Below are 19,940 nucleotides of genomic sequence, written 5' to 3' on the forward strand. Positions count from 1 at the left end.
TTGATCCTCTGCGGAGGGGATGGCACCCCAGTTTAGGTAGCCTGACGACCTGCAAGCGAAGTCGAGCACTTTACGGTAGAACAGTTTAATCTATTGTCAAGATGAAGAACGGATAGTACAAGTTAAATAAGGACATCACAGTTGTTGTAGTTCATTTACGTCGCACTAGAGCTGCACAATCGGCCATTGTTGATGGTCAGGGAAACATCCCTGAAGATGATCTGAAAACATGCCACCACAATTTTGATCCTCTGCGGAGGGGATGGCACCCCCGCTTCGGTAGCCCGATGACCTGCACGCGAAGTTGAGCACTTTACGGTAGAACAGTTTAGCGAGGATCAATACTGCACACCCTCGGTCCCTACGCAGACTGATCCAAGTGGTCACTCACCCGCACACTGATCGCAGTCAGTGATGCTTGTCTTCGGTGATCTGTTGGGAACCGTGTCTTAACGATCAGTCCACTGCGGAACTTGCCAAAGGAATAGATCTTTCGCTATGGTAAGGATTTGTACGTCAAACACTTTACAGTAAAACATTTAAACGAAAAGCGATACCGCAAATCCTCGGTTCCTTCGCAGGCTGATCAAAGTGATATTCTTTCCACTCACTAACTTCTGCAAGTGATGCTTGACTTCACTGATCAATAGGGCACTGTAATAGACACTGACGGGCGTGGGAAAAAAGCCTTTTAAGAAATTTTAAAAAAAATGAGTATGAAAGGCAATTCGAAAATGTGTAAATTTGAAGTGTTAATTCTGAAAACGATTCAGTCTTAGTGGGATACGAACCCCTGACCTACTGCCCTCCTTCATCACAACCCAGGTAAAGTAATTGGTAGCTTTGGAATGCGAACTTTTTGCAGTCAAAGTTCGGAATCGTAATCTGAATCGACTAGATAGAAAGTTAGAAATAAGCAATCAGAAACGTTAAACTAATCTTCTTTTCAATATAATTAGTCGCAATTACTTCATCTTTTTTTTATCGCCATAATTCTCAGTATACCTTGTATTCAAAACAATGGGGAGTTGCTGTCAGCTTTTGCGTCGTATTGTAATGCATAATGTAAGTAAAAATTAAAAAATTTATGAAAATGATGTTTTTTTAATAAATTATCGTGTTTGAATAATATCTCAACACTATTATAGCTGGTTTTTTATCTGTTTATAATTTAGTGAATTGGTGTTGCTGATGCATAAAATATTATGAATAAAATCAAATTTGTATACATGTTATTCCTTGCTGAAATTAACCAATTTGATTTTTAAGTGCTACTCTGATAAACCTAGTTACAGTTACCTGGATGTACAGTTACCTGGATGTACAGTTACCGGGATATACAGTTACCTTTAAACATAGTCTTCATAGAGAATGATAATTCAGATTTTCTGTATAGATAATCTGTTGTAAAAATCTCGTTTTAAATCATAAGTTCAAATCCTTTGAGGCATAATGTTTTTTCGGCAATTCACATCCGTGATTTATCCACGCATTTAGTTACGCACTTAATTTAAATTATTCATATAAAAGTAAACAAAATTTCTATTGTTTTATAGTCTAAATTTTCAAAAGTAGAAAGCTTGAACGTAGCAACTCCAAACAACAACTTTGCTATTGGATTCTAACTACATCTTTATGTGCACGAAATACTATAGCACAATTCTTAAATTAAGCCAGAATTTGAAGTTTCACGTAAAGCTACTTGAAATTTTTTTGAAAAGAAATAGCGTTGAAACAGTTTTAAATTAGGCGGAAATTTATTTTAGGTAATCATATGCATTTAAATAATTCATAAAATTTCACACAAACTACACTGGTCAGTTGCATAACTAACATTTTGCGTCAAGTTAATACTACAGTGCTGTGGTAATTTATAATTCTGTTTGAAATTAAAAGTAGATTAAAATTTTACGTAAAATTTTGATGTCTTCTAAAAATATTAAATTGTAGCTAGTTATTTTTACTTTACAAGCCACTTAAAGTGATACGAGATATTTTCTTGACACAAAGATTACGTAAAAATCGGATTCTTATGAAAGCAAAGTAAAATTTAGGTTGAATAGAATTAGGTGATATCAAAATTTGAATTTCATTCTTTGCCATTTTTGATCCATTTTCGTTTAACCGGACTTGTTATTTTGTTAAACTGATGAAAATCATAGGTCGGATCCTTTACACTGTTTTTGGAGCTAGCTACAATGATTCTGACTATACCGTTCTCTAATAGATAAAAAGTTTAATCGGTTTTAATCTTAAAGAAAATTAAATGTATTTTATCCTTCGGTTTTCGTTACAATTTGATTTGTGTTAAATTGAATTTGTTTTTCTTTTAAACAATATTTTTCATTTTAGTACAAAATATTTTCCGACGCTGCATCAACACTATTTTTCATTGAAAGTTTTTTCATCAAAATAAAAATGGATATAAAATGTGCATTTAGAATTTAAGAATTTGATTGGTACATCGAACGATCAAACGAGATTCAATAAGGTTTCCGAAGTTTCTAAAAATCGTGAATTATATTTTCATTTTTGTTTCTTTTTCTGATTGAATTATTTAAAATTTAGGTAATAGAATTATTACTAAATAAATAATTACAAACGTTTTGTAGAAACTTCGATCTGGATTATTAAAGTCAAACGATTCGAAACTGAAAGTTAAAGGAATTCGGAGCGAACTTCAGAAGCTCAAAAAGACGGAGCGATCCAATAAAAAGTTTAAATGTCCGTAAATTATTTTAATTAAAGAGCGTACAAGATCTTTAATAATATAATAATCTATATGTAATTATATCTACTATAATCTATATTTTCACTCTTTAACAGCTACTTTCGGTTAAAAAAATTGGGCTTACGTAAAAGCAATTAGATATTTCAGTGCATTATTATCTTCTGAAAATTTGAAATGTCTTGTGTAGCAACGACAGCAAGAAACAATTTGACAAAAAAGTTTGAGAAACATTTTGGTTCAAACTTTTTTTGAATGACTTCTAAATCAAAATTAATTCATATATCAGTGCGGTTTAGTTTTCTCCTTTCACCAATAATTATTTTATTTCCCATAATTTAATAAACGATAAGTTTATAGAGAAAAATTTATTTTAATTTTATTTTACGCAACATTGCACTTCATTGCAGAATTAATGTAATACATGTTTAGGAGTTAAAATTTGTTCGAAAATATTAGGTCCTACGTTAAAGACTTATAACTTTAAAAATATATTCACATTTGATTGATAAAAATAATTTCGAAACTTTATTGCGATTGAATTGACGAAGCAAGTGACAAAGTCGTTTCTAAATTTCTTATTTGCTATAAACATAAGGGTAACTTAAGGCGTATCCGTTGTGTGCAAAATTAATAATATATTTCACAAATTTAAGCAGTTCTCGTGGTTAACGCCTTTAAAAGAATTTTTTTAAATTCCTTGTCTAATGTAAAGAGCAGAGTTAACATTAGGCGTAATAATGCTTTTAAATGAGAAGGCTGACTAATTGAGTCAGCATCTAGGCCGATCATTCTGATTAGATTGATCAAAAAACTAGCTTGTTTTTCCGACTGAAGCTGGTAAGCTATTTTATAATCGGCTTACACCACCGATTATAAAGTTTTCTAAGTCACCATTATTAAATTTGGAATCTATTTACACGTGATGTTTTGAGAAAACAGATCCCTCACTTACGCATTACATTTGAAAAAAACTCTCACTTACATATTAAATTGCAAACTCCTCATGAGCCTGTGGAAAGTATTCTTAAAATATGTGTATAAACTTCATCATTATCAAACATTGCATAAAATTTTCCTAAATGAAAAATATAGTATGTTTCAATGCAAGATATAATACTAAGGGTCCAACATCATCTTTCCGCACTCGTCGACTTTCGCAACTGTTTTTTTTTCTTTAAGGGGTCACAGTACCCAAAAAATGACAAATACCAGTATTTTTTATTGCTTATAATAAAACTTCAAACTATTTCGAATGCACTGAAAAAAAATCGTCTCTCTATCTACATTTTTGAAAAAGTTATGAATGATTTTAGATTGTCCTAATACAGAATCTTGCTCTGCAGACAAACTTTAAAGGGCTTTTTCTCATAAATGATAATTTTGTGTTTTGATCTTGATTAAATCCCTAAGGAATATTTTCTATTTAAGATAAAGCTTTGAAGTAAACTTTTTTATCTTAAGTATAATACACTTATTTAAACTGTGCATGGAATAAGCATTTTATAAGGTATTACAATTTTTACAGCATGATATATATATCTAACAGGAATTTTAATCCTTTTTTTCTACTTTTTTACAAAATATTTTATAAAAAATACTCTAATTGATATATCAATAAATGAATGCACAAAATTGTTAAGAAAAATATTGTAAGAACTAAGAAAAAAAAATTTTGAAAATAAGTTAAAATAAAAAAGCCTTAGGGATTTAAAAATGTTGAATTTTTCAACTTTTTTTAAAATTTTAAAAAATTTAAACAGTTTAATTGTTTTTTGAAGATAAATTATTGATTATAAGTTAAATAAGCATGTAAAGCATCCTCAAAATGAATGATTATACCTTTATTTAAAAAAATTGTTGAATCACTTCGCTAACTTGTTAGATTTAAGCGAAATATATATAAAATACAACGTATTTTACAAAAATAAAAAATCGAAAAACTGAAAGAAAAAATACAGTATAAAACGCAATTTTTTTTTCATACTTTTTTTAAAAGTTTTATATACATAGCTCAAAATGTGCTTACGAAAATTTACGTAGCTCGAAATGCTTGCTTTCGAAAATAGAAGCATTTGATTTACTACTGTTGAACCAATGTTATCATTTTACTCAAACTAAACTTCTGGGAATAATTTAACCAAAGACTTTTCGAGTTTTCTTTCCACATGTTTGCTATTTTATTTCATTTAATCCATCCTGGTCCTTGAAAATACTACTTAACTACATCATCACACAAAATTCACCTATGGGAAGCGCAAAATCCATTATAATATGCATTGCGATTATAAAAATGAGAGCGTTAATTTCTGCTTCAGTTTTGTGCTGCCATATAGCTAGAGATTTATTCTGTTATACCTGTTTTGACGTTGCTCATTGTACTGCTACTAATACTACTAAGACCTATATTACTAGATCTGTACTACTAAGGTGAGTAAAATACTATTATAAAATTTGGCAAGAGAAGTCCCGTGAAATAAAATATATTTCCTTAACTGCTGCTGCTTTATTGCTGCCAAAACATTAAGAAATTAAATTAAAAAAAGGAAATTGTACCTCAAGATGGTTAATAAACTAGTACTCTCAGTTGGTGACCTATTTTTTTTTTAAACAAGATCTAATCTTGCCTTGTTATCCTCTCCGCATAGGTCTATTTTTCACAAATTCATATGGAAATTCATGTTCTGGTATCCTGGTAATGATATTTAGTTTAGACTGGAAACTGCTAACTGTCCCTTTTTGTCTGTTTTAATTACGAATCATAAGTTTTCTACATGAAGTATTATCTCAACTTCATTTTCAAAAGAATTAATGTTTTTTTTTGGTTTTTATACTTTCTGTGCATTATTCTTTTGATACTTGATGTTTTTTTAAAATTATGTCTGAAATTGAAAACTGCAAATGCATGCATTACAAAAGTGTTTTTTTTTTTAAATTTCTAGATTAGAAAGACTAGCTGGTATATGATATCCTCTCATGTAATATCTTTTATATTTCTTCCTTCCTTCTTGATAACTATCGCTGTCCTATTCGAGTATCGTTATCTCAGAGCAATAGCTGGTGTTTACTCCGTTTTGGCTCTAGGTTTTGTAAGTATTATCTGAAATAAATAATAAATTTTCTTAAAATTTCTCTTTTTTTGCTGTTCTACATTTCTTTTAATAGCAAGCGGCAAAATAAACATTAATCTTGAATTATTCGAAGTTGTGCGAATCAAAGTGAAAAATTCGGAATATTCAAAATTACCAGAAGTAATAAGACTAACGGTAAAATCAAAGATTTTAAGTTTGAATTAAGCACTAAAAAGGCGGATGGGACCAATTTGACTTCTGTTGCTTAGTAATTTAAAAAATAACATACTAAAAGTCTTGAGTATTTCTAACTTTTCATAATTTCATCCAGTTTAAGCGCTTATTTAAGGGCCAGAGAGGCAATTTAGGTATTTTGGTAGGCATCTAATAACCCCAGTTAGGTTTGCATATAAGGTACACTTTGATAAGTATAAGGATACTCCATTTTTATTTCGAAAAAAGTTTTTAAACATAGCTCTAATTATTCATAGGGAAAAAGAAACTTAAATATCTAAGAAACTACCGTATAATTGTAAAGTCAGTTTAATCAAATATTTTTGTTAACCAAATCTAACAAAATAACATAGAATTTCGCTGACCTTCTATAATATGTTTTTATTAAACTAGTTACGCATTTTTAAAATTTATAGATGCCAAATTTATCTACTTATAATCTGGGAAGAACCAAAGTGGCCCCTGTAGTCTTTAGGTATACAGCAATGAGTTGAATCTATCTAGTAGTATTAAAGTAAGATAAGTAACTCAGATAGGATCACCAAATCACATCTGTAAAAAAAAGTGTTTAACTCGTAATTTTGAATATAGATGGCAGTAAATTCTTAAAATCATTGATGAAAGTGTTATTGTGCGTAGTGAAAAATTGTCTGCATGAATTTGAAATTTTAGTGCTCTTTTAATTTCGAGCTATCTTGTTTTTATCCATAATTCCTATACATCGAATTAATGCGAAATTTTTATTTTTAGAGTAGCGAATAAGTAGTAGTATGTAGCGAATTTTGAACTTTTGCCCATTACTCTGGTTGCAGAAACCCTCTAGCATGGCAGCGGATTCAGCAGATTTTCCCATTAACTGCAAATTATTTTCAATCTCAGATTTTTTTTTCTTTTTATAAATGTAAAATGGAAAAAAAAGAGTTAGGAGACAAAGAATAAGTAAAAATTAAAGATGTTACAAAAGAAAAGATTTTTAAAACTTAATGACAAATAAGTAAGTTTTTCTTATTAAAAAAAAAAGTTATATAAAGACAATGCCCATTGTTTTGGTTACGATTTTACTAGCCTGCATGGCACTTGTAATGGTATGGTAATAAATTTCAAGAAACTTTAAAAAAAAATACAATAAACTAAAATTTTGTTAATTTATTCCTATAAAATGAAAGTATTTTATTTTGATATCCTAAAGCTACATTTCTGATTTCTATATTTGATTTAGCTTAAGCATGTGATTTTTCTCCTTTCGGATAGTTAAAGAACGATTATATTAAATTTTATTTAAGTTTAAACCACACTATGTTTCTTTGTAAACTTTATTAAATATAGTATTTTCAAACTGTGCTAAATAAAGCATAGCAGATTTAATCCGTTAAAGTGCGGAATCATGAATTTTCGCATTCTTCCGAGGTAATGTGCACGCTAACATTATCATTAAGTTTTAAAATTTTCCTTCATTCTGTTAACTAATTTGCTGTTTGCTTTGATTCTTCATAAATCAAAAGATAAATAAGGAATTACTTAAATTTTTTTAGTTATAATATATTTTAATCAATTTGAATTTTGGTTTTTTAATATTTAAAGTGATAGGATTCATAAACTAATTTGATTGTAGAAATAGGAATATTTGGATAGCGAAAAATAAATAAGATAATATTTAAGTGAACTTTTAAGGGTTTTATTTTATATAATTATGCATTCGCTAAAGGCCTGGTTTCTTTAGACAAGCGCCTTCTCTGGACATTGAGGACGTTGCTCTCTGGAAAGTTGACGTACCACTGACGCCAACAAAATACTGTTTTGTTTGCTCAGCGTGAGCAGTCGGTCCAACGCAGATATTATCTCGCATTGCGTATGCGTTAATAACATAAACAAATATTTATTTTGAATTTGTATTGATTTTGTTATTGTCGACCAGTGCTTTAGAGAACAAATAATGACTCTGTCCAAGAAAAAACATTATAGATTAGCTAAACGAAAAAGAAGAGGATGAAGCTATGCTTAATGTTAAAATCAAAATCTTGGATGGTTTCAGTGCTCTGTTGGATACTGTCAACCAATGCTTCTGTCGTTAACGTTACGTTGTAATCAAACTGCAGTTGATTCGGACGTCAGTCGTCGTTCAAGCTGAGCGTTCGATGACGTATGCTGTCTAACTCACAAATTGACCAATCAGGAGTTAGCGTTCGCTCCAAGATGACATTTTGTAACGCCGACCTGCCGTAAGAAACTAGGCCTTAACTCACGAATTTACCAATCAGGAGTTAGCGTTCGCTCCAAGCTGACATTTTGTAACGCCGACCTGCCGTAAGAAACCAGGCCTTAACTCACGAATTTACCAATCAGATGTTAGCGTTCACTCCAAGCTGATATTTTGTAACGCCGACCTGCCCTAAGATACCAGACTTTGAGACTGATTTTTATTACACGTCAAAGCTTTTAAAGAACAACCTTTAAATAAATTTATATTTTTTTTTCAGGCCGTCAACATGTTTCTCTTACCAGTTCAAAAAGCATTAGCCGAGGCAAAAGAAAGGCAATCTGCAGATAGATCGAGAATTGATGTAGAAGCTTCTTCTGAAACTGAACCAATGGACCAGGTTATTGAGCCCGTCCAAAGATCTACTTCATTTTGGACTGAGGCGCTTAGGAATTATCCATATCCACATTGGCTATCATCACCAGCTGCTGTCGCTCCAAGTTCAGAATCCGATACATTGAAGAAGATTCGTCTGCATAATGAAAGGTTAGGTGCCAAGCCAGGAACGCATTCTGATGTTGCTGAAACTTCTTTCATTAGGAATGTGGAAAGTAGTGAAGTTGAAGGCAATTTGCAAGTGACACACAGAAGTCTCCATCCATCAAGATCTCCCGAGGAAGAATCAAATCCTTCATCACAAATTGTCACTGAAGCTGAAGTTTATAGACCAAACACTGGCGGAATGGAAAAAGTTCACGAGATATAGCGTCGATTTGGCTTTAATCGTGTTTTATTTTTTCATTTTTTTTGGAAATTTCATATGCAATCTTTAATTTTATTTGGATAATCTGAGAAATAACTTAATCCTTCATCGTTTATTGTCACTGAAGTTAAGTTTAAGGAACAAACTCTGGAGAAAGTAATTGAAAGAAAAATTGACAAGATATACCAATGATTCAAAGGTTTTAATCGTATGTTTATAGGCAACTTATACTCTTTTATTAAATATTTAAGGATTCCTTTTTTTTATTTATTTATGCCTTTATGTTCATGTATCTTTTTAAAAAATTCGAAAAGGAGGAATATGTGCGCCTTTAGTTTAGCAGTTAGTGTATTTATGAAAATTTTTAATTGTATCGTTTAATCATTTTAAAAAGAATTTTTAAATTTACTTTCAGAGGATTCCTTCACTCAGATTTCACGTATTTTTAGTAATTGGTGCTGTCAAGAAAACTTTTAGATTATAAAAAAATTAAATTTGGAATTGGAAAATTTTAATTTATATTTTTATGGTGTATGTATAATATTTATTTGACTTTTAGCTTTTTGTTTTTAAACTAAAGTGTAATACTTCAAGGAGATCTGTGACAACTTTAACTTTCAAGAGATGCTCAAAAAAAAAATTTAAGAATTTTAATTGAAATACTTTGTTTTGTTTTAATACTTTTTACTATCCATGATGTATATCAATAATACTTTAATTCTGCATTTTTATTTTAATTAAAACTTTAAGGAGGGATTTTAACAATTAAAATTTCATTTATACGTAATTAAGTAACAATTTGTATTTTATATACAAAACATATTTAAGCTGCGAGCCTTTATTTTTATTAGTTCCGAAAAAAATAAAATCTGAATATGCAGAGATTTGACAATTTTAAATCAGTTTACTTTTAATATGCTTAAATCGAAACTAATTATGCGTTACATTTTAAAGGCTTAAAACAGATTAAATTCTATTTTGTTAGCAATTCATACTTTCCAGAAATAATTCAAGGAAGTAAATATTGAAACTCTTAAACTTTATCAGTTTACTCTCAAATACATTTCTCTAATTTTTAATTAAAAGTTTATTTTTAACAGTTACATTTAACGTAAGAAAGAAAAAAAAATTTCCGCAGATAGCTTTATAAAAACTCATATGATGGCAGCAAAAAGTTACTTTTACATAAACTAATTTTTTCAACTACTGTCTGTATTTATAACACTTGGATTTATAACTAAATAAGTAATTCATCGTGACTTGTGTAAATTTAGTTTTCTAATGAGGATTTTAATTCATCTGTTACAATGAATTATTTATCTTTATTTGTTAACACAAAGAGCATGAAAATTTATAATAAAAATATTCTGAGTGAAACGCTTGTATTTTTATTAAGATTGGTAAAACAAAGTTTAAATCTGAAAGCAAATTTTAAGTGTCGAAAAATTTATCTTAATTTTGTAAAGCCTTATCAATGATGGAAAGTTCTTAATCTGAATTTATAGAATTTGACATTTTCTACAGCTTAAGTTGGTGGCTCAAAATCCATGCAATGAAACTGAATTGCATGTTTTCGAAACTCCATCGCCAAGGAAGGAAATTTCGTATTACCTGGAGAAATGTTTTCGAAATTATTTCATTTGATAATTCTTGATAACAAGATTGTATATTATATCAGTTGAAATTATATATTTGCCTAAAATGTCAGAGGACGCTTTACCACGGAAAAATCTTTTTATGGCAAAATCTTTTATCTTAATTGGCCTTGTTAACCCTTTGTTGGTTTTAAACGGGTTCAGCTCGCAATCGAATCGTGCTTCAAAATGCGCGCAAACGAATTACGCTCGGAAGCAAGATTTCAACCGAAATGGTTAGAGACGAGCACAACTCGTGTATTGAAATTTTTCTCCAATGCGCACTGACGAGCTGAGGTCGTTCGTCATTATTATTCTGCATTGATTATGTTGCAAACGAATCATACTCGCGAAATTTAGTTAGTTTTACTGTCTACAGATGGCAGTACGGATTCCATGAATTTCTTTTCATAATGAAGGGGTAATTTTTTTTTTTTTACCTTGTTCTTGTAAAATGGCTCAAAAGCGAAAGTTTGATAATTATTATAGTGATACAGAAAGCTTATCAAGTTTTGAGTCTGATGAATACTTTGTTCACAATATTTGGGTAATCACTGTATTTAAATGCTTCATAAAGTTTTACATTAGTTGTATTTATTTAGTTCTTTCAATTTAATATTTGTCTTATATTTAGAACTAACTATTTATATAATTGATTATAATCCTTTATAATTTACTATTTAATAATTATCATTTATTAATTATTTTAAAGTACGTAATAACTGTTATTTATGTACTACAAATACTTCAAAAATTTTTTAAAAAACATGTGGCGAACTATCTACGGCATCGCCAGAGAAGGGTGACATTTTAGGAAGAACGGAGGGGGAAAACAACTGCTACTTTTGACTACTGTTTACTCGTAATACTGTGCGAATCAAGTAAACGAAAACTGCTCATTTCCCTAACCGTCAAAGGGTTAAAGTTTAAAGCATGAGAAAAGGGAGTTCAGAATAAACTAAAGTAAACGATGGAGTTCAGGATGTTGAAAAAAATGCTTTCAAAATAACAAATGCAAACAAGTTACTGGTAAACTTCTCCAAAACGTAATCCTGAATAATAGTTTCATAATTTCTTAACATTTTCATATTTTAAAATTGTTTCGGCATTTGAAACTTCATGACATACTCTAGGTTTGTCAGAACGCATTTTTGCTCTCTATTTTAAATTAGCAATAGAGATAAATCAAAATTTTTAGATTCAAATTTCGGTCTGTAGTATAGCGTCTTTTTAACCCCTTCTTTCTCGCTCCCATGAAAATGACGGGCTGAGGTTTCGCCCTCTATTTCTCGCTCCAGTGATATTTCCGGGCTGGAGTGTTCAGTAGTAACGCACCAATAAGAATAATACTAATTCATTTCTTTTGCCAGGAAAAAATTTTATTTCTCATTTTGCACACCAGACGGCAGTACCAGGATATTTTTAAGGTAATTGTAGATAGTTTATTTTAAACTAGATGTCAGCACTAATCAGGTATACAGGGATAAAAAAATAGGCATTTTTATGAACGTTTTCTTGGAAATTAACCGATCGTTAAGGGGTTAAGCAGACGGAACCCTTTCGCTACAGTTTAAATGCCTTTAGAAAAAGATCTAATTTAAAACTATATATTGTACCATCTTGCGTCAAAAATTTATTTCAAACTGACCGAACAGCTAACAAAGATATTTTTAAAATTCACTAATTCGGCAAGATTTTTAAGAATATCTCTGATCCCTTAAGAAAATTATCAAAATACTTGAATAATTTTACAATCTTTGAAAATTTTTATGAGCTCAAAAAATACAATAGTAGTAACATTTTGAAAATTGAAAAAAATTTTTCATTGTTTCTTTTTAGATCAACAATTTTTCGTTCCACTAACATTAGCCGCAATTTTCTAAATTAATCTAATAGTCTAAACTAACTTGATCTAATAGTCTTGAATAATTGTTGCACACTGCAGTTTTTAGAATAGTATATTCGCAAAAAAGTGTTTTCTCGTGCATCAACAAACCTTTAAAAAAAAAGTGCCTGTAAAATAAGCTGTAAAATAATTATAAAAATGCATTTAATCTCATTTTAAGAGTATTTAAAGCAGAATTCTAGGATTTTTGTAACGTTCTATTAAAATCAATGCTTAAGAGGGTTTTCAAAAGTAGCTTGGAAATGCTTCTACAGAGAAATGAATATATAGATTTCCGGAACAACTTCTGTGTTCACGCTGTTTGCAATTAAGACATCAGGTTCTGGGGTCACTTAAGACAGTGTTCTCAAACTTCATGCCTGTGGACTGGTACAAGCCCGTGGATAAAACGGTACGGCTTTCCATGGACGAGAGGTTAGCCAGCTGTTGAGAGACGTCCCCTAAAGCTCTACCCGCATGCAATTATATTTTATTTTGAAGACCTGTTTAAGTACAATTAAATTAAAATTATTGAATCAAAACAATTCAAAATATGAACACTTTATGTCCCCTCTTCAGCAGGCCGAAGTAAAATTATCAAACGTAGACTGACCCACGGAGATAAAATGGGTAGTTAGGTAGGTACTTTATTTATTTCACACTAGACCTGCCCAAAATGGCGACGGTCTGGGAAACATCCCTGAGGATGATCCGAAGACATGCCATCACAATTCTGATCCTCTGCAGAGAGGATGGCTCCCCTGCTTTTGTAGCCCGATGACCTGTGCGCGAAGTCGAGCACTTTACGGTAGAACAGTTTAACGAGGACTGATACCACGCACCCTCTGTCCCCACGCAGGTTGCTCAAAGTGGTCCCCCACCCGCTTACTGACCGCAACCAGTGATGCTTGACTTCGGTGTTCAAAAAGGTAGGGAACACTGACTTAAGGACACGAACTAACAACTTACTCTTATGAGATCTTTGTGTTTAATTTCAGCTTCTATATGATCTTGGGTCCCGCAGTGGACTGATCGTTAAGACACGGTCCCCAGCAGATCACCGAAGTCAAGCATCACTGGCTGCGGTCAGTGTGCGGATGGGTGGCCACATAGATCAGTCTGCGTAGGGACCTAGGGGTGTGCGGTATTGGTCCTCGTTAAACTGTTCTACCGTAAAGTGCTCGACTTCGCTCGCAGGTCTTCGGGCTACCGAAGCGGGGGTGCCATCCCCTCCGCAGAGGATCAAAATTATGATGGCATGTCTTCGGATCATCCTCCGAGATGCTTCCCAGACCGTCGCCAATAGCCCATTGTGCAGCTCTTGTGCGACGTAAATTAACAACAACAACAACTATATGATCTTGGTCACAAGTCTTTAATAAATTTCAGTGACTTTTTTTTCTGAGAATCTTCCTTTACTTCAAATTTATCCATCAGAAGATTAAAGACTAATGCACGTTTTTTATGAATTTTGAAAAATAATCTGATTGGTATTTACACTAACCAATCGTAACTTTTTAAGACATTTAAAGTAAAGTCTGACACTAAATGAGTAGAGTTAAACAATCTATAAATTTTTTAATCTTCTATATCATTGCTTTAAATTGTTTTTTAAAAAATGAGAAAAATCTAAGTTATTACGAATAAAACCATGCCATCATGACTCACTTTTCAAAGGTATTCTAATAGAATAATAGTCTATCATTAATAGTTAAATACAACAAAATAAACAAGTTTAGCAACTCTGTATTAGAGTTACATAACGTTACGTAAATGCAATCGTAAGATTTGTCGAGGGACAAAATTCCGAAATATCAAAAATATAAATACTTTACAAAAAAACTTTTTACATTTTTCATTAATTTATTTATTTATTTTCAGTTTTCTGAAAACTAAGCAATTGTTATGGAAACTGAATAGGCTCTTTTCAAATAATAATAGAATGAATAGAATAATTTTCAACAAAATTTAACTCATTGAACCCTCTGACGCGGAGGATACATCGGTGTTTATTTTCTGAAGCTCTGTTTACAAGCAAACATATTTTTTGGTATTTTTTAACTATAAAATCAGTCTAAAAGCTACTAAAAAATCTATTTGGAATTATATTTGTACTAAAATATAAAATCCCAAAAGAATGTTAAAAAAAACGTTTCTCTTAATTTTCAAACATTTATTAATTATTTATTTTAAAAATTAAAGTAATCTTTATAATGATTAACTGTTTCTCTTAGATCTAAATAATTGTAAATAAGTGCAAATTTGAAAAATTATTGTTCAGAAATGGGCCGTGTTTGGAAGATTTTACCTTTAATGCAAAAAAGACACCGTTGTTTCATGCCGTATTTCATAACGAAAAATTATTAAAATGTTAAATATAATATTTTTCATTTGCCTTGACCTAAAATAATACAAAATAACTAGAACGCTTCGCCCCCTGCTCGCTGGCGCTCGCCAACCCCCGGAACTGCTTTCCCAGTTCATTTCGGATTGCTCGCGCATTGGATACGTTCTTAACGTCTAGCTTTTGTATACTTTTTTGAAGACTGAAGTTCCGAAAACTTTTCACTGTAGAAAATTCTAAACCTGTGCATTTCAATATAAATTTGAAATTGCAAACAGTTCACATATTTTTCTTAATCACACTGTTCTAAATTTCAGTTGTTGAGAAAAGTAACTGCTGTAAGTTTTGTTTTAAAGAGTTTCCCACAAGAGGGCTAAAAGCATGTGTTGTAAAACAATATGAAATAGTACTGAACGCCAGATGTCGCCGGAACATCGGCTTCGATGAAGATAATTTTGTGAGAATTTTTTTTAAAAATTCGGTGAGAATTCACCCGATTAGCCATTTGATGCTCACTACGTGCTCTTGCGCGCCGAAGCCTATCAATTAAAAATGAAAACTGTTGCCAACGCGAGAAAAGAAATATCATCGGTTTTATTGATACATACATACGTATTAGCGTTTTATATAATATAGATAGATAGATGAAAAAAAGTATTAAAATTTTTTTGATAGGGACTCTGCGTCAAAGGGTCAATAATGAAAACTAGTAATGAATGATAATAATGAAATTATTAACATTCATTATTAGGAAATGTTAGTAATTAAATGGGTTAATAATGAAAAATAAAACAATTATGCAATTCTTCCTTTGTTATAATGTTTATAAGCTACATGAATTTTTAAAGGACGTTCTATCCTGATATACATTTTCAAAATATAGCCGCATTATAACAACAGCCAAATCATAAACGAGACTGGCTACATTAAAAAAAAAAAAAAAAACTCTGAAATCAGTTTGATTATTCAAAAAAATTGAGCAGTAGAATGGATTTATAGAGATACCTTCAAATTTTTGATATATTTATTTATGGAAATATTCTTGATATATTTATTATATAATCACACACACAATTAAAATTTATAAATTATTCAAAGCTTATTTCACTTAACTTTAAATTAATCTTTGTAGGAACAGAAAACTTTTTTTTAAATATCGAATTACATACGAATGCATGTTTATTACATTAAATTCGAGTTTACCAATTATATGATTCAAATTACAAATCAAAAAAAAAAAAAAAAAAAATTCCGATGCCCGCCTGTGGAATGACAGACATACGTCATACAGGCATCTGAAGGGCAGATTTGTTGGCCACTTTTCCAGGGGCACTATATATTAGGTGGGCCAACGTTGCTCCCACAGTAAGGACAGATAGTACAGAGAATGAAAGAACATTCATGCCTTGCCCGGGATTCGAACTTAGAACCTTTCAGATGATAGGCCAGTTCCCTGACCCCTACACATGCCGGTCAGTTCAAATCAAATCGCTCATGGACTGCAATATAGGCACAACTCAAAAAATCATGTTTTGAGATGAGTGGGCTTAAAGTTTTCATTGCTAAGGAAAATCTAACAATATATATAATTCTCTTACGTGGCTCCCAAATTTTGGCTGTCTTTCTTCTTCGCAGGTGGCAACGTTTGCTTTGTTTTGTTTACGTTACTATTTCCTTACACGGGGAATCAACCAATGATAGCCGCTAAAAATGTCACATGCCAAATCTAGCTGAGGTGGCTCAACATATAGTGCTTTTGAAAACGGAAACTGAAATAACCAGAGAGCATCAACTGCGGCAATCTCCTACTATTAAGCTAGGCAGAAGTGAGTAGTCTTTGCCGATAGATCTCTATTTTAGTATTTTGTCGAAAGCGCTTTCTTTCACGAATTTATATATTACGAATTTATTTGACGATTTTTGATTTATATCACGAATTATACTATGGCACATTTCTAATAGGTTTAACTAATTACATGTCATTTATTTGAATTCAAATTTATTTTAATGACTTAGTATTTACAGGGATGAAAGTAGTCAGAAAGTAAAAAAGAGGAAATCCAAGAAGAAGAAAAAAAAAAAAAATATATATATATATATATATATATATATATATATATATATATATATATATATATATATATATATATATATATATATATATATATATATATATATAAACAAAAAAAGTGCGATTTTTAAACTTGTAAACCATGTGATTATAAATCCCGATATGAGGCTTTTAAATCACGTAAATATGAAGCTCTACATCGAATTTTAAAAATGCGAAAATACAAATCAAGATTTTTAAATATTTAGATCACGATGCATAATTTTTAAATCGTGCGATATTACAACCGCAAAAAGGAATCACGACATTGGATTTTAAGCTCGCGTGAATATGAATTACTACATAGGGTTTTAAAAGCTCGTAAATACAAATTACGATATTGACTTTTTAAATCTCGTAAGTAAGAATCGCAATGTACAATATTTAAATCGCCTGAATAAGAATCGCAACGTTCAGCTTTCAAATCAGGTAAATACGAAAATCGAGATTTGATAATGAAATCGCGATTTTGAAAATGCATAAATACAAAACACGATATTGGATTTTTAAATCTCGTAAATAAGAATCGCGATGCGCAACTTTTAAATCAGGTAAATACGAAAATCGATGATTGATATTAAAATCGCGGGAATAAAAATCAAGATATTTGCAGAGTCTGAACTTGGGATTTCTAAAAGGCTTGTTTGTATTGTTTTTGTTTAGACAAAATAAATAAAAATTTACAAGATTAATTGAATGAGTAAATAAATATTTTCACCTCAATTTTTGTTCTCTTTTTTTTTGTTTTCACGCCAGAATACCAGAAGCAGCGACGTCTGAATTACGACAATACGAGCTATCCAGCCGACGGATTTTCTGGGCGTGAAATCGGAGAAAATAGCTAATATAAGTAAAAATGCGGAAGAGTTAGCAGCTAGGGCTAAGATTGAATTTTCTGTTTATCTTTGAAAATCATAAATAAATATAATTATGTTACTTCAACGACAGAATTTAAAAAAAAAAAAAGTGGGATATTTATAAAAAAAACTAAACTCTTAGAGAATCGGATATTTTGATAGAAAGGCTGAAATTCTCATCCCTGTATAAAGGTCAACCAGTTTTATCCCAAGGAAATGATTTTTAGGAAACTTCAGAGGGAGGAATAAGGACTTCAATAATTTCGCTCCACCGAAAATTAAATTCCTCATAAAAAATTTTAACTTGTGCAAAAAAAAATTTCAGCAGAAATTAGCGGGGAAAATGGAAAAATCTGAAAAAAAGCGGAAATCCGCGAATTCGCGGAAGAATCTCATCCCTGTATTTACTAAAAAGATGTAATTTTTTAAAAAAAAAACATTTATATGGATTTGAATCATTGTTTTGAATTCTTAGAATTTTGTGCCTTTGCAATGTACCTAAGTTAGTAGCTAGCGAAGCGAGCTTGGTTTGCGAAGCAAACCATATACAATTGCGTAACACTTTTCGGGGGTTGGCGAGCGTTAGCGAGCAGGGGGCGCAACCCACTAGTGCATATAAATACTCTAGTTTGCTTAAATGAAGACTACCTTTAAGTTGTTAAAAGCGATGAACTAGATCATTTATTTGAAAACGACAATAAATTGAAAAACGATAATCATTGATCTAGTTACGCCACTGATGTTTTTTCTGTTTTGTTGTTTGGTACGATGTTCTTTTTTTGTTGGCATTGTTGAATATGTTTAAAATAATTAAAAGTTGTTAAGTTTCTTAACGTTGGTATTGGCAGTTTTTTTTTTTTTTTGAAAATAGAGTTGTGTTTTACAGTTTTAGTTTGTGTTTTTAACTCAAGTTGAATTCACGTGTTTTTTGTGTTGTGTCACTATTGCAGTCCTTGAGCGAAATATAAACTGCTGTTTGTAGAAAATGCAACACCATGAAGGAATCATCAGAATCAAATGAAATTCGCAGCAAATGTCAATTATAGGATATTATGCAAATTAATAAAGTTTCAGAGCCATCGCGCGTGCGTGGCGCGCGCAGCGCCCTCTGAATTGATGCTGAAAGCGTATAAATAAAGTGCTGTAGCGGGACGTTGAAAATAGTCTATGATTATTTGTTAGTGGCAAACGTTTAGTGAGACCTGAGTATGCCTCCACGACGGAAGAATAAGAAATTCAAGCAACTTACGGAGTTTGAACGAGGGAGGATAATCGGCCTTCGAGAAGGAGGATTTTCCTATCGCGCAATAGCAGCTCGTATGCAGTGGAACAGTTCCACAGTGATGCGAGTTTGGAAGCAGTGGACCGACGAGCACCGAACAACTCGAAAAACAGGCACTGGACGACAGAAGGTGACGTCAGAGCGCGATGATCGACACCTGCTCCGCATGGCGGTGAATGATCGCACAGCTTCCTCCAGGCAGCTGGCAGCACATTGGTCTACTGCTACAGGTGTACAATTGTCGGCTTCGTCAATTCGTCGTCGTCTGCTGCGCCGTGGATTGCGTGCAAGAGTGCCATTATACAGGATTCCCCTCACGGCGGATCATCGACGGCTGCGTCGGCAGTGGGCTCTTGAGCACAGAGACTGGCGAGCTGATTGGCACCAAGTTGTCTTTTCAGATGAATCACGCTTCAATTTGTGGACCCATGATGGCCGTGTTCGTGTTAGACGTTATGCCGGTCAACGCTGCCTTCCTGAGTGTATTATTGAACGACATAGTGGTCGAACACCCGGAGTTATGGTCTGGGGTGCGATTTCGTATCATGGACGATCCAATTTGATACGAATTGAGGGTAATCTCAATAGAAACAGATACGTCCGTGAAGTGCTACAGCCCGAAGTCGTTCCTTTCCTTCAAGGCATCCCTGGAGCTATCTTTCAGCAGGATAATGCACGCCCACATGTTGCGCGGACTGTTAGAGACTTCTGTTCAGCACAACGCATGCAACTTCTTCCTTGGCCTGCTTATTCGCCGGATATGTCGCCTATTGAGCACGTGTGGGATATGGTTGGTCGGCGTCTCACTCGTGATCCGCGTCCTGCAGTTTCCAAA

The 19,940-nt window shown here is 32.0% G+C and overlaps 1 protein-coding gene across 2 annotated transcripts; it reads left to right on the forward strand.

The window, feature by feature from the left end:
• The first annotated feature begins 845 nt into the window (after positions 1-845).
• LOC122270156 (uncharacterized) lies at positions 846-10,370 on the forward strand. 2 transcript variants are annotated; one of them, XM_043046487.3, is made up of 3 exons: positions 846-1,065; positions 5,671-5,817; positions 8,511-10,370. In XM_043046487.3, the coding sequence occupies exons 1-3, from the start codon at positions 1,021-1,023 to the stop codon at positions 8,994-8,996; spliced, it is 678 nt and encodes a 225-aa protein (XP_042902421.1). In that variant the 5' UTR covers positions 846-1,020; the 3' UTR covers positions 8,997-10,370. The 2 variants fall into 2 exon arrangements, with proteins under 2 accessions (XP_042902421.1, XP_042902422.1); XM_043046488.3 differs by lacking the exon at positions 5,671-5,817 and having other exon boundaries at positions 920-1,065.
• The last annotated feature ends 9,570 nt before the right edge of the window (positions 10,371-19,940 follow it).

This window comes from Parasteatoda tepidariorum, chromosome 5 (assembly GCF_982258835.1).
Source record: "Parasteatoda tepidariorum strain Cologne lab strain chromosome 5, Ptep-v5.0, whole genome shotgun sequence".
NCBI classification, from domain to species: domain Eukaryota; kingdom Metazoa; phylum Arthropoda; class Arachnida; order Araneae; family Theridiidae; genus Parasteatoda; species Parasteatoda tepidariorum.

Excerpts from the sequence above, each read along its gene's own strand:
- LOC122270156 (XM_043046487.3), top strand. The coding sequence starts at position 1,021 with ATGGGGAGTTGCTGTCAGCTTTTGCGTCGTATTGTAATGCATAAT. Across the intron at positions 1,066-5,670 it reads GTCGTATTGTAATGCATAAT|ATTAGAAAGACTAGCTGGTA; the intron begins GTAAGTAAAAAT and ends TTAAATTTCTAG. Across the intron at positions 5,818-8,510 it reads CCGTTTTGGCTCTAGGTTTT|GCCGTCAACATGTTTCTCTT; the intron begins GTAAGTATTATC and ends TTTTTTTTTCAG.